The sequence below is a fragment of the Hesperophylax consimilis genome, chromosome 20 (genome assembly GCF_061612785.1).
Source record: "Hesperophylax consimilis isolate HC1 chromosome 20, BYU_Hcon_1.0, whole genome shotgun sequence".
NCBI classification, from domain to species: domain Eukaryota; kingdom Metazoa; phylum Arthropoda; class Insecta; order Trichoptera; family Limnephilidae; genus Hesperophylax; species Hesperophylax consimilis.
Window position 1 is genome coordinate 22,287,750 of NC_142855.1, and position 15,517 is coordinate 22,303,266.

At 34.0% G+C, this 15,517-nt stretch overlaps 1 protein-coding gene across 2 annotated transcripts; it reads left to right on the forward strand.

Moving 5' to 3' along the window:
• Nucleotides 1-2,770: 2,770 nt before the first annotated feature.
• On the forward strand, nucleotides 2,771-14,850 carry LOC149414342 (uncharacterized). 2 transcript variants are annotated; one of them, XM_089643893.1, is made up of 6 exons: nucleotides 2,776-2,977; nucleotides 4,833-5,002; nucleotides 8,501-8,671; nucleotides 10,278-10,424; nucleotides 13,098-13,111; nucleotides 13,219-14,850. In XM_089643893.1, the coding sequence occupies exons 2-6, from the start codon at nucleotides 4,867-4,869 to the stop codon at nucleotides 13,276-13,278; spliced, it is 528 nt and encodes a 175-aa protein (XP_089500019.1). In that variant the 5' UTR covers nucleotides 2,776-2,977; nucleotides 4,833-4,866; the 3' UTR covers nucleotides 13,279-14,850. The 2 variants fall into 2 exon arrangements, with proteins under 2 accessions (XP_089500018.1, XP_089500019.1); XM_089643892.1 differs by having other exon boundaries at nucleotides 2,771-2,864; nucleotides 13,098-14,850.
• The last annotated feature ends 667 nt before the right edge of the window (nucleotides 14,851-15,517 follow it).

The following is a 15,517-nucleotide window of genomic DNA, read 5'->3' on the forward strand; positions in this document are numbered from 1 at the left end:
TAAAAATAACATAGGTAGGTATTAAACCTTCAATTGAGAAAAACTATCACCATGAAAATCTTTTACACATAAACTTTACCTACTGGAAACGTAAATCGTCACCTAAAAGTATTAATTCATAATTTACAATTCACACACGAGGTTGATTATAACATCAACATGCTTCAGTAGGCAGCCAACAATGTACTTCGTTTGTCAAGCAATCTGAGATATTTTGACATCTAGAAATATAACCTCTCGAATGTGATAATCGATTTGCGTTTTCGAACGAATTCTGACAGTTTGAAAACGATTGTCTCGGACTGAACTTTCGAATGATTTCTGACATTTCAGAGCGATTGTCTCGATTCGACTTTCGATGACATTTGAAAACGATTATTTCGGACCGTGCATTCGAATAAATTCTGACCAATCACAACGCTTGGCTGGCATCGATTATTTCTGACCAATCACAGCGACGACTTTCGATGACGTTTCAAAACGATTGTCTCGGAGTTGCATTCGAATAAATTCTGACAATGAATCGAGATATTTCGAATGGTAAAAAAGATCGAGTAAACCATCGATGATTCATCGATTCCGCCCATCGCTAATTAATTCCATCGCCATTTCCTTCAAGCTTCCATGGTTAACGGAAAGTTCGAGTCTCGAAGCCAGGGGGGTACAACTCCGATCTAAATTTGAAATCTAAGAAAAGTCATGGTAATTACCATGATTTTTTTGTGAAATCATTTCATATACCAATGAAAAACTGTTGTGGTTTGATATCTGACTCTCTACTATTAAGTCCTGATTAACAAACCTATTAAAGACAGGCTACGCTCACCACTTCCCTAAACGACGTTGACTTCAGAAGTGTAATTTGTCATTTGTCATTGTTAATGTTGATTGTTCTACATACGTGGAAGTCATCATTTGGAATTATTTGGTCGTAAGCCGTGTTGTGTAAAAGGCTGTACTGACAGATATTACACTTGGTATTATTATCCGACCTATGTAAGCTCTCGGAAAGTCGGTTCCCGGATATGTGTCAGTTTGTGACTTTTAATTTCTCAAGCAGAAGCAAAAAGGGAAATGGTTTGTTAAGAAATGACTCAACTTACCTTCTTCCCGACGAACATAAAGATGGCCAGCGAAAATTAGGTTAAAAAATGGTAAAAGCATTGTCTTAAACTAATGATAAATACGAATACCTTTGATAGGTTCTCTATAAACAACATAAAAATGGACCGCACTAATTTATTTTGTAAACCCAACTCGAAGTGTCAGTTATGTACTTTAATCTGCAGTTCTTTTTAATACAGTTTTAAAGTGACAAGGAAATAATGTATGTTTTATGACACACTGTTTTTGTTGTTTTTTTTTGGGGGATGTGATAAGGAAACGAATGAAAGAGGTTGTGAGGTCACAGCTTTTATTGAGTCAGTGCAGTAGCGAGAGATAACTCCAGACCGATGTTCACGCAGTTGTTGGATGTGGTCAACGGTGAAACCCCAGGCCGAGGATCGACACCGCGTCGGTGGATGTAGTCAGCGGCGAATCCTCCATGTGGACGATCGACACCAGATGTAAGCAGATATGATGGCGGTGGAGTGGTCGAGGCGATGATGTCGGTGGCTTGACACCGCGTTGGTGGAAACTGGACTTAAATATGGTGTTCAGCACTGGAGATGACGTTGAGTCTTCGTGGTATTCCAGCGTGAATTAAGAGAGCAGAAGGTATGATTTTCCTGGTCGGCAGATGCGCAAGAGATGGAAGATGTTGTAGGGTCTAGGTGCGTGGGGACGCATGCCAGGGAAATTGTCCAAGGCCAAGGCGCAAATGCGTTCGATAAAAATCCGTGCATTCGCAAGTAGATAGGCCAGTGGGTTCGCTATGATTCCAGCAGCATCATTTCGCCGTCGTTACCAGTAGGTTCCAATGTGATGCGGGTAGCAGATATGAACGTTCCCGAACATTCTAGTAACTTAAAAATATATTGAAATGTTTACTTAAAAAAGTCTTTTTTCTTCAATCGAGCGCATTCTTTTCAGATAGTCTCGGCGACCCTGCTATAAAAGAAATGACGATTAAGAGAAAAGAGCTGCATATTTTTAATGTTAAAAATGAATTGCTTTAAAAGTTATCATAATTTAATCTAATTGTTTTTATTGTATCACCTATTTATATGATTATTTTATTTTTGATTTATATTTTAATTTTATGTTTAGGTACCTGCCTAATATATTTTTTTCTCTTTGTTTTATCTTATTTCGTTTTTTATAATTTTTTACTTTATTTAATTGTTTCCCTGTTTTACTGCATTTCATGTAATATGGCAGACTGGGATTGCACTTTCCTCCCAGTCCTGCTGGATTAAAACTTAAATAAAATAAATAATAAATTATACAATGAAATTATGACTACTTGTTATATCTACCTATCCCACTTATTTAAAATAAAGAAATATTTTAATATGAAATATTTATTTAAAAAAAACAGAATATTCAAAGCACCTGAATTTAACCAATTCTGATTAGGCGTTTTTTCAGCATCATTTTTGGAGCATCTGAGCGTTGCTGAAACATACCATAATGTATAACATGTCATAATATTGTATTTACGAATATAAATGCTACCGGGTAATCGGTTACAATTTTCCCAGTAGTTGTGTTTTGTTTCGATTATTGTTGAAAGTGGCAACACTGAGATTTCACCATGCAAACAATTAATTTCTTAATTCCTTCGTCTCTATGGCCGGCCGCTTTCTGTCACTTTTTTGTTGGTTATCATCAGTTAGTATATTTCCGCCAATTCGTAAACCTTGCGTCAAGAAATCCTTCAACCTCGTTATAAAGTTTGACTTTATAACGAGGCCAACATAGTAATACCTATATCGCTTAACATTTTACAATACAACGGCAAATCGTGTTGTTCCGGAGCAAAACAGGTGTCATTTGGGAATGGCAATTGTAAACTTATTTACAACTAATAATAGTTTGTGGATTTATATTCGCTACATTACCTTACTCTTAACACGATTTCGAATGCGGCGAAATGTAAAACATTTTGTGTTAAACTTTGCCGCGCTATTCTAAGCTGTTTACTCTTTTACACTGTTTTAAAGACGTCAAATATGTACATGCATTAGAAAGTATGTCCAAAATTCAAACAAAGCGTCGAGCTTTTACGCAGCTGTATCAACATATCCACTATCGTATTGTACGTGTCTCCTTTTACCTAACCTATCCTTACCATACAGAAGTAACGTATGCGTGATCGGTCAAATTGGACAATTTATAAAAAAAGCTGAATTCTGGTTGGTTAGGGTAATAGCATTCGCAATACGATCTTAAGTGTATCATTAACGCCGAGGTTATACTTGCAGTATTATTTTGGTTCTTTATTGCAGATCTCCATTTATTTGAATTAAATAAACCTGTTGCAGCTGTTGAATTTTTGGTAAATATTCGGAATCGCTGGACAAGGATTATATGAAATATTTTTAAATAAAACCTTCTGATTTACCTTAATTACTATAAAAGGAATCTGACTGCATTTGGGATATTTTTTAATTTTAGCATTTTAATTTTTAATTACGTAAATCGAAAATTCACTTTCGTTGTATGGGATGACAGCTGGAATGATTTCTGTTGATGACATTTTCTCTGGTTGGTATTCTTGATACGAGTAGCTAGAATTTGAATCATTTCGGAATGCAAATTCTAGTTAGGTACTGTTTTGGCCAAACTCGAAAAATAAAATATTTTTATGTTACTTATAAAACTTAAATTATTTATATTTAGGTAATATTATAATTATTGTTTTATTTAACCTAAACTATAGTAACCTAACCTATAATAATCAAACCTAAACTAACCTAACCTAACCTATTATAATCAAACCTAAACCAACCAAACCTATAATAATCCAACCTAACCTAATCTAACCTATATCCTAATAATAATCCTACCTAACCTATAATAATCCAACCTCACCTAACCTAACCTATAATAATCCAACCTAACCTATATCCTAATAATAATCCAACCTAACCTAACCTATAATAATCCAACCTAACCTATATCCTAATAATAATCCAACCTAACCTAACCTAACCTTTATCCTAATAATAATCCAACCTAACCTAACCTAACCTATATCCTAATAATAATCCAACCTAACCTATAATAATCCAACCTAACTTAACCTAACCTATATCCTAATAATAATCCAACCTAACCTATAATAATCCAACCTAACTTAACCTAACCTATATCCTAATAATAATCCAACCTAACCTATAATAATCAAACTTAACCTACAATAATCCAACCTAACCTATAATAATCCAACCTAACCTAACCTAGCCTATATCCTAATAATAATCCTACCTAACCTATAATATCCAATCTATCCTAACCTAACCTAAATCCTAATAATAAACCAACCTAACCTATAATGATCCAACCTAACCTATAATAACCTCACCTTTTTTAATTTTTCTATTTTATAAAACATACCTAAATATCTTTATTTTATTTTTCGAGTTTTGCTAAAATAGTACCTAACTAGTATTTGCACATGGTAAAAAATATAGCCACTCGTATCAGGAATGTAAACAAAAGAAAATTTTATCAACAGAAAGCATTCCAGCTGTCATCCCATATAATGAAAGTGAATTTTCGATTTACGTAATTAAAAATTAAAATTAAAAATATCCCAAATGCAGTCAGATTCCTTTTATAGTGATTAAGGTAAATCAGAAGGTTTTTTTTTTAAATATTTCACATAATCCTTGTCCAGCGATTCCGAATAATTACCAATAATTAATAATAATTATTGATTTCAGATGTAAATAAACTACCAAGCCCTAACGTAGAAGCATGGAATCCATCTCCATCAAGTTAGAACCATACACAAGCGCGGAAGAAACTGCTGGTGTGATTTTTACGGAAACTGGCATAAATAATCCTTTCATCAAAAACGAATGCTCGGAATCAATTTCCGAAAATGTTTCAGGTATTTTTTGATCACTGCAATAATTAAACAATTATCGTTCTCAAGGGCCTATTTGAATTCTTATTTCTTGGATTGTTTTCAGTTTTCTTCAAACAAAATTCTAACAAATATAAATGCATAAATATCAGTGAATTTGTAATACTTGACTTGACAGGCGCAAAAATGTAATCGATTAAAAATACGTCAGGTTTTAGCGTGGCTGCATTAGCGTGTTTACGATCGCATTGTGTATGTCACTCTTAAACGGGGGTTTACACGAACCTCACATTTTCATTATTTGAAACGAACCTGTTACTAAAATCTCAAAGGTTTTTAAAGGGATTCCTACGAATGTAAGTTATTTATATATAAGATTGATAAAGGCAGTTCCTTACCATTCAAATATTTTATTTAAAACTGTTTGAAAATTTTATAAAACGTATTTTTAACTATCAAATAGCTGTAAGCACCAGGTTTTATTTTTCTAAACGATTAATTAGTAACTTCCATATGAATCACTCTAGAAACATTTGAGAATTTAGTAATACGTTCATAATAAATAATTAAAATAAACCTCACGAAACGATCGATTTTCCAGGCCTGCTAGTGAAAAATCGACCGTAGGTCCGTCCATTACGCCGGGCTACTCGCCGTATATTGTTTTTACACAACTTCAGCACTTATATCGTTAAAATTCCCATTTTATTTAACACAACTTCAGCACTTATATCGTTAAAATTCCCATTTTATTTTTATTTAATATCGTTAAAATTCCCATTTTATCATTTTATTTAATTTTTGACAGGGCAAATTCAACCGCAAGTATGTCCAATACACAGGGCCGCCGAGAGGGCACGTTAGCCAAGTCCGAAACTTGGGGCCCGGGCCTAAGGGGGGCCCGGGACGGGGCCCGGATATTTTACTAAAAAATGCCAATGACACTAGGAACGGACGTGGGCCGGGCGCCCAGGCTCGCACGCTCCGTAGGCCCAACTGTCAGAGCGTGTTCACACACAGCACACAGCTATAATATGCGAGGGATAGCGTATTTCGGCATAACGTTCGCCGTACATTCCAAATTGGAATATATGGCGAGCGATATGCTGAATTATGTCATCCCACGCATGTGTGTGAACACGCTCTCAGAGCGTGCCACTCACAGCTCAAGCTACAAGCACGCCATACCGGCCGGCCCGCTGTGGGAGGGGCGATGCAGCCGCCCGCCGCGCCCCCGCTCATACTCACCCCCGGGCCCTACCGACCCGATCGGCAGACCGTCGCGTCGGCAATCCGTCGGCGACAGTCATAGCGGAATCGCTGCGCGCTGAGTTTGGTATGGTTTTATGGTTTAGTCAGGTTAAGTAGTGTTTCGTTTGAACTGTTTGAAGTAAAGTGATCGTTGTGGCGTTGTGTCATTGTGAAGTTTTAAGTGAAGAACGAAGCGACTCATTCATATAACACTAATAATGAGCTATCGCTATCAGCACAAGTCAGGGGCCTTGAAAAGAAAGGAGATGGAGAAACGAGAAACGTTGTCAAGAAAAGGTCAGAAAACATGTGATAGTTTTTTTATTAAAAGTTCTTCCTGTTCTAGTTCTAGCACAAGCCTAGGACTAGACTTTCTAGGACTGAAAGTTGCTCTTAGTAAGATTAAAGAGCTTTATCTCACTCCTCAAACTTTGGCCGAAATTAAGGGCATTGAACAGTATATGAATACATTTGAATGTCTACTTATGTCTACGACATGGTTTAAAGTGTTGTCTGAAATAAACTCCTGGAGTGTAGTTTTGCAAGCGAGACAAGCAACTCTGGACGTGGAAGTTGTCAATTTGCAACACTTAGTTGAAAACCTATCTACCCTTCGTTCTAAGTGGACTAGAATATTAGAAGAGTGTAAACTTGTAGCTGAAAATATTTGAATTTCACAAGAACTCCCAAAATAAATAAAAAAGACAAAAGTTTTGGCTGATAAAAGTCATGAAAAACAGATTGATTGCCCAGAAGAGAACTTTAAAATTAATGTTTTTTATGGGTTGTTTGACAGTGTCATTGGAAACTTGACCCGAAGATACAAAGCTGTCAACAATATTAATGAATTGTTTAAGTTTCTTTGGCAATACCCAAGTATGACTCAAGAAGAACTAAAAGAAAGGGTGAAAAACTGGTGTGATCTCTATAAAACTGATGTATCTGAAGAAGAAACGCTTTTGGAAATTGAACACTTAAAAACTATTCAACCAGGAAACTTTTCAGAACATTTAAATCCACTGCAGTTACTAAATACTCTTTCAAACCAAAAAACCGAAAAACTTTTTGCGTTCCACAATGGGTCAAGAACGTTTAACAAGTTTGGGAATGTTATCTTTAGAAAATGGTCTGGCCAGAAACTTGGATTTTGATGATGTTATAACTAGCTTTGCAAACAAGAAAAGTAGAAAAGCAAAATTTTAGATGACAATTTTTATTTGCCTACATTATTTTTTTATAGTTTGTGGAGTTTTTACTATAATTTTAAAAATATTCCAATTTAGTATTCCATTACTAACGTATCTGTGTTGTTATAATATATTTTTTTATTTGAATTTTATTTTAGTAATTTGTACATTTAAGGTTACCAATTTCTAATTAATTATAATATTTCATATTGCAGTTAATTAATTATAATATTTCAAATTCACTATATTTTTTCTTGTTTTATGTAGCTCCTACAATACATCTTGAACTTTTCAATTGGTGAGGACTTTAGAGTTTCTGGTAGTGTGTTATATAACTTAATTCCTTTGTACAGCAAACTGTTTTGCGTATTCGTTTTGTCCTTTTTGTTTAATCTTATTTCCTTGCTAGTCCTTGTGTAATGCCTCAAGATATCTTGATTAACGAAGAATATGTAAATACATACAAACAAGAAACACAAGTATTTTATTTTGAGTATTCACCATAACTTTTTAAACATTTCCATTGAATAATTATGCTAAATTCGAATGATTGGTATAATGGTATAAGAAAAGGTAATGAAGTAGTATTCCTAGCAGTAGCAGGTAAGCATGAACTTATTAATTGTTATCTCACCCCCCCCCCCCCGGTAAGTTGTGGGGAGGGGGCCCGGTATAGTCTACTAGACTTGGGGCCCAGATTAGCTGTCGGCGGCCCTGCCAATACAACAGGCCGCGCGTTACATGTTTTTGTGCAAGGCTGCTTCGCTTATGTCGTTAAGATTCTGGATTTATTTTACGGTATTGTCTCGTCTTAACCTTATACAATACAACATCGTTCCTCTTCTTTTGTATTGCCCCTTTTGGTCAATCTCCTCATACGCTCTCTCAAAATACATGGTTAAGGTTAGAAAGGTGGACAAATGGATATAAATATGAGAGAATCTCGAAACAACCATTCTACTCCGTAAAGCATTTAGTGATGATTGATGATTGTCATTTGTAGTTTGCATCACTGCTCATCGAAAGTTAAACAACATAACTCCGTTTAAGAAGATTATTTTTACTACAGATTTTTTGTTATCAGGTGAAACAAGTACAGCAGAGCATTCTAATTTAAAGGGAGTCACCATCAAAACAGAACCAGGGAATAAAGAAAGAGAAGAAAGTGAAATTTCGTTTTCAGAAATTGAAAACAACCTCCTAATCATTAAAAAAGAATCCTTGGAACACTCTGAAAGAATTCACAAAATGGCAGGTAAAACCGTATTTCCGTTGTTATCGTTTACCCCTTTTTGAGGTTATGTGCACTGAACGAGCAAAATTATTATAAGTTATGAGTTTAGTAACTTTAAACTAAATGGCGAAATGGCCATATACATTATGTCATCGTTATGTAATTTTATATATTATGTTTTATATATTATATTACAGTACATTAAGATACAGTTAAGGATATTTTTCGTTATTACATAGTTGTAGTACATATTACGTATGTCCATACAATATCATTACGCAATTTCGCATGAGATTGTTCTAAAAGGAAGGAAGTGTGTAGATAGATAATAATAAATGAATTGAAAACAATAATTATAATAAGCCCACGAATTGTAATTGACTGTTAATACGTAGAAGTTTTGAAAAATGATGTGAAAATATTTTTGAAATATGTCATGCTAAGAAATTTAATAAGTTAGTTTTGTATGTTAGAAAGGAATCATGAAAGATGTCTAAATGTAGTAATTTTTCGTAGTGGGCGTAAGTTGTGATTGCGCGAGTAATTACTGAGGTTTTTGCTGCATTGGTATTGTTGGCTTCAATATGAAAAAGTGTAGTGTGCCTGGTTCGCCTCGTTGGAACATTTAAACTTGTTTTAAACCAATGACGGATAGCAATTCGGGACTATCGATTTTATTAGCAGATTATGTAGAAACACCAGGTCTGACAATGTGCGTCTTTTTTCTAAAGTTAACATATTATTTGTAGTATTGTTGTATTTCTTGAGTAAATGTTTCGAAAATTTATTCTGTATACTTTTTACTAAATCTATGTATACCTTATATTGAGAATTCCATATTGTGGAAGTATACTCCAGTAGACTTCTGACCAATGAACAAAACAACATTTCTAGAGTCTTAGCACTTTTGAAAACTTTGCATATTCCTCATAAGAAACCTAGCATTCTGTAGGATTTTGAAATAATGTGTTCAATGTGCTTGTCAAAAATTAATTTGCTATCTAAGTAAACACCTAGATCTTTACACTTAGACATAGGTTGTAAAGGTTTGTTGTTCAAGTTGTATGAATATATGATTTTGTTTTTATTTCTAGTAAACGTAATCGAGTGACACTTAGATATGTTTAAGGACAATAAATTTGATTCACAGTATACGCACAAATTATCAAGATCAATTTGAAATTCCATACAATCGGGTGAACACTGTATAGCTTTATAAATTTTCGTGTCATTTCATGTAACAATTTTTAAAGCATACGTAAATGTCATTTATATAAATATTAAATAAGAGTGGTCCAAGATTCGACTCCTGGGGCACACCTGAGACTATTTCCGTTAAGCAAGATGCAACATTAACATCATCAATGTTATGGAAACAGTCCCTGAATACGCAGCTTAATAATTTATTCATATGTGTATGTAATTCATTTGCGTTTCTTATTCTTATTACAAACTATTTGGTTTTTTAAACTTTACTACCAATCTCAATTGAGAAATCTTTTCTCGTGTTTGAGATGGGGAGTAGTACCATTACAGTTTCAAATTATTGTAAAGGCATACTTCGTCATTGATTGATTGATCGTTGATTCATGATTGTCATTTTTAATAAAGATTTTTCTATTATCAGGTGAAACAATTACGACGAAGCATTCTAATCTTGAGGAACTCACCATCAAAGCACAACCAAGGAATAAAGGATGTGAAATTTCGTATTCAGAAATTGATATCGAACTTCAAAACATTAAAACGGAATGCTTGCAGCACAGCACCTCGGGTAAAACCAAATATTATTATATAAACGTAACAATTTATATACGTATGGTTGACGAGATGTTCCCTAAAAATGAAGGGAAAGTTTCTCCGTGGCCCGTGACGTGACATGTCGGCTTTCGGCACCCCATTATTATGTTTTAGTTTATTTTATTTTGGAAAACCAGTAGTTATGGTGTTTTAAAATGTGCAGTGAAATATGTATAATTAATCAAACCCATAAGAAGTTTTCACTGATGTATCTTAATTATTTTGTGAATGTACTAGACAAAAGAGTTACACTAGACTACGGGGATGGGATGAAAAGGTGGTAAAGGAAAAATATTATGGATCTAGTCTGTGTTGAGTTATATGTATTGTATGAATGTTATTTATTGATTTTGGGTTTGAAAATGTGAGGTGCTGTTTTAAATAAATCGAAATCACTATATAAAGTGTTAAACATTTCTGCAGCGCGGTGAATGAATGTCTTATTTATTATTATTATTAAAGAAATAAAATTAATGCGTACATGGAAAAAAGGATTGAATTTAGATTTTTGCATAATTTTAGCTTCTAATACTGTTCTTTCATGGATGCGTTAGCATTTGTTTGGAAGAGGAGTGTACAGTACATTGTTATAGTTATTTATCAGTTCTATACAGGGTTTTCCAATAAAAGGTGTTATTTTGAATAGCCCGCTATTTCGGTAGATGTTACTTTTGAAGCTGTCATTTTTTGACATTTGACAAGTAGAAACTACGTCATTAATAAAAATGGAACGATACACGCTTCAACAACACATTGAAATTATTAAAATTCACTTGCGTGAATCAAATGCAAATCATCTTGAGTGATGAGGCCCATTTCCACCTCGGTGGCTTCGTCAACAAGCAAAATTGTCGCATCTGGGGCTCGGAAAACCCAAGAGTTATTGTTGAAAAGCCTCTCTTTTCAACGTGTGACTGTTTGGTGCAGTTTATGGTCTGGCAGAGTCATTGGACCTTACTTTTTAGAAAATGAGGCTCTAGCAACAGTTACGGTGAATGGATTGCGCTATCGAGAGATGATTAATGATTTTTATGGCCGGAATTGGATGGTATTGATCTGGACCACGTTTACTTTTAACAAGACGGCGCTACGTGCCACACAAGCAACGAAACCATTGATCTTTTACGATTGAATATCAAAATAACACCTCTTATTCGAAAACCCTGTATTATACGCACATATATTGTGTGTAAGTAAGAACATTGCAGTGAAAAAGTAAAAAGTTATATTATATTTTTTGTAAATTTTATGCAAGCCGTGCACGATAAAGCCAAAATTTTTAGGGTTACGGTTTGTGTGTATTGCAAATGGAACTACACGTGTTTCAATATTTAATGTTGGTTAATTAATATCGAAGAAATCTCTAGATAGGAATGAATTAAAATTACAAACGACCGAGTTAAATTTGAATTTCTAATTTTTAAACGCCCTTTTAACAATGTTTTATTTTTTAACTTATATTTCATAATACTAGCAAGAATTTTTTTTAATTACAATTAACGATAGCCTCTCAAACCATGCGAAATAGAAATCTTTATTGGCTTATATATTATCAATCATAACACAAATTAATAAATAACCCATATCCGTACTAGATATTTGTGATTCCTTTTGATTAAAAATATTTATTCAGTTTGGTTGGGTTTTTTTTGGCTGCAGATCCAAATTTATGTGTTTTATTTAAAATTTTATGAACCGATCCCTTTATGAGTGATAAATAGCTAACATCAAGGACGAGTTGTTTCGGAGAATTTGAACAATTCATCAAATTTCAACGTTGATTTTAAAGTTCTGTGAAAGTCCTATTCAAGTTCTGTTATTATATCATTATAGGCTAGTTACTTGAAAGAACTGAACTAAAAACAGAACTTGAAAAAGTCTTTCACAGAGCCTGAAAGTGGATGTTGAAATTTGATGAATTGTTCAAATTCTCCGAAACAACCCGTCCTAAGTATTTTAATACGTAAGTGTTTTTCAACGATAAATTTAATAAAAGTTGTTGTAAAGAACCGTGCTCTTTTCCATGAAATTGTAAAGAACGTTACTTCTTGGTTGTTCATTCAACTAAATTTGGCAAAGTTAGCCAGGTTTTGGTAGGGTTTAGTTTTTAAACAAATATACAATTTTATTTCAAGATTTATGAAATGTTGTATAGTATTCCCATCCCTTTTAAAAATTCAATGCCCTATAATATGACTGGATGAAGACGGCGGAATTGGATAAGAAGGAACGTTTTAATAAAATTTTCGCCAAAGTATTTTCTTGTTCTTATATTTTAAATGTGTTGCACCCGACGCTGCGAAAATTTGGGAAACTAATATCACCGACATGTAAATATTCCAAGGTCTTCTTACCTCTTAACCCACTTACTGACCCACCCTCACCCGCGGTATTGAAATATGAATTCGATTTGACTTGAAATTTATTCACGTTCAAGTAGGTAATTGATGAACCCAATTCTCTAAATAAAGATCATTAGCACAAGTAAAGCAGCCGGGGAAACCCACATTCAAAATAATTCTAACGTACCTAAAAATATATATAAGTGAAACATAATAAAATAAACCTTCCTTTCTTCTCGCTGCTCTGTACACAAAGTTGTGCTTAGATGTGACAATGAAATTTTTATCTTGTTTTTTTTTTCTAGGTGCAGCACTGGACGTAAATAACATAATTTCTGTTCATCAAACATGCAATGAAAAAGAATCTAAAAATTCTAAATATTTCCTATGCTCTAAATGTAACAAGAAACTTACTTCGAATTCTAGCTTAATGGCTCATTTGGACTCTCATTCTATCAAAAGACCATTCTTATGCTCTTACTGTGACTATGCATGTTCACGGAAGCTACATTTAACTATACACGAGCGTTCACATCGTAAGGAAACACCATTCTCATGCTCATACTGTAACTATTCATCTTCATGTAAGTCACGGTTATCTATACACACTCGCACTCACACTAAGGAAAAACCATTCTCGTGTTCTTACTGTAACTATACAGGTTCACACAAGTCATCCTTAACTAGACACCAGCGTACTCATACTAAGGAAAAACCATTCTCGTGTTCTTACTGTAATTACTCAGGTTCACACAAGTCGAACTTAACTAGACATGAGCGTACTCATACTAAAGAAAAATCATTCTCATGTTCTTACTGTAACTCTTCATTTTCACGCAAGTCAACCTTATCTGTACACATTCGCACTCATACGAAAGAAAAGCCACTTTCGTGCTCTTACTGTAGCTATTCATGTTCCAGAAAAACACACCTAATTTTACACATTCGTACTCATACTAAAGAAAAACCATTTTCATGCTCTTACTGTAGCTACACATGTTCTAATGAAACTAACTTAACTAGACACAACGTTCGCACACACACTACAGAAAAACCATTCACATAATGGTAACAACATATTCCTACGGGTACATGAATGACAAAATTGTGTGATTTGATAGAAAACAGTTATCAAACACGTCTAATGCTACCTTTCATATGCCATTCCCAGACTGAATATTTTTATTACCAAATGATAGACTATTGTATTTCACTCTACTGATTTTTTTTCGTAATCACTGTAGACATTCGACCATAATAAATAAATCACTGATACAAACCTGCATTTACAACATCGCGTTTTACATAACTATATATTGCTCGCTATACAGACCTGTCACACCTAAAAAGATGTTGTGTTATAGGTGTGGGAGTGGCGACGATATACCTACGCAGGAATAGGGGTCAGAAAATTTTTCGGAGCGCTGTATTTACGCGGCTGTCATCTGTAAAAGTGACAGATCCCATACACAGAATTGATATTCTGCAGCAGTTCCCCTATTGATCTCACCCCCTCTCCTGATTAAGATTATAGCGTAGTGTGTCACCCCAACACATAATACGAATATACCATGCTCAAATCATGCGCGCATAATTTAACGTAATATTTCTAAAGCCTTAGAGGATGACAGATTAAGCTACACGCATCATCCCATACACACCTGTCACATCTACAGATAATGTGTTGTGAGATTGGCGTGGCCACGATGATGCGTCGTGATGTGCTAGCCTGCCTAAGGTAGACAGGGGCATATAACTTTGGTCTGGCCCTGAAACCCATTTGAAACCGTCACGTTTTCTCATAGAAAACAATCGTTGTAGCTGAAAGCTCATTAGCTTAGAGTTTCACTTCTCATGACAGTTGTCCAACATCGTGAATATGATCGTAAACCAATACGTTATGTAATATATTCAAATGTTGCTTGCTTAAGTTCTTCGTGATAAAAAATATAATGCCATGTAATGTTGCGGTCATACAAACATACATTCAATTCGATCTAAGTTTACTACCAACGTAAGTTCAAGTTTGAAGTGAACTTTTTACCATAATATTGCTTATTGTAGTAAACGTCAGTTTGTGACTTGATTTCGCAATCAAAAGCAAAAGACTTTAAATGGTTCGTTAGAGTGTTCGTTGCGATCGCTTTATTGGCATACATGTCTGCCTTCACAAATAACTAAAAAAAATACTCATTTCTTTATGCGATACTAAATTATATACTTTTTATACTTATTTTAATTTCTTCTATATCTCATATTTGATTTATTATTTTAATGTACTGTATATGAAATCAACCACCACAACACAGGCATGTGCCTAGCTTGGCGGTGTTAACATATCTAATAACTGTAATAACCATGTCACTGAAAAAAGAAAAAAAAGACCCACAAAATGAATAAATTTAATCTATTACATTGAGTTATTATTATGAATGGTTTGATATCGTGTTTTAAAAATATTCAAACATATGTTTTTTTTCATTTTTCCATCCAAGATAATCAGAAAAATGTCGAAGAATTTGACTGTCATAGGTAAGCACAATCATGTTTTGAAATTTTCTTCTGTGTTCTTTTGTTTAATTAATTTATTCATATCTCTCGTTACTTTTAAAAAGAAATTAAAATTTCAAGACGTTTGGGTTTTTTTCGTCTCAGATTAACAAGTTTCCACTGACAAAGTTTCCTCTTGAGAAAATTATCAGTAAGAGCTAATGTAATGAGCTCT

What these genes read in the sequence shown, in the direction of transcription:
- LOC149414342 (XM_089643892.1), top strand. Translation starts at nt 4,867, where the DNA reads ATGGAATCCATCTCCATCAAGTTAGAACCATACACAAGCGCGGAAGAA. An exon ending in AAGAATTCACAAAATGGCAG is followed by an intron (nt 8,672 to 10,277) that starts GTAAAACCGTAT and finishes TTCTATTATCAG; the next exon opens with GTGAAACAATTACGACGAAG. An exon ending in CTTGCAGCACAGCACCTCGG is followed by an intron (nt 10,425 to 13,097) that starts GTAAAACCAAAT and finishes TTTTTTTTCTAG; the next exon opens with GTGCAGCACTGGACGTAAAT.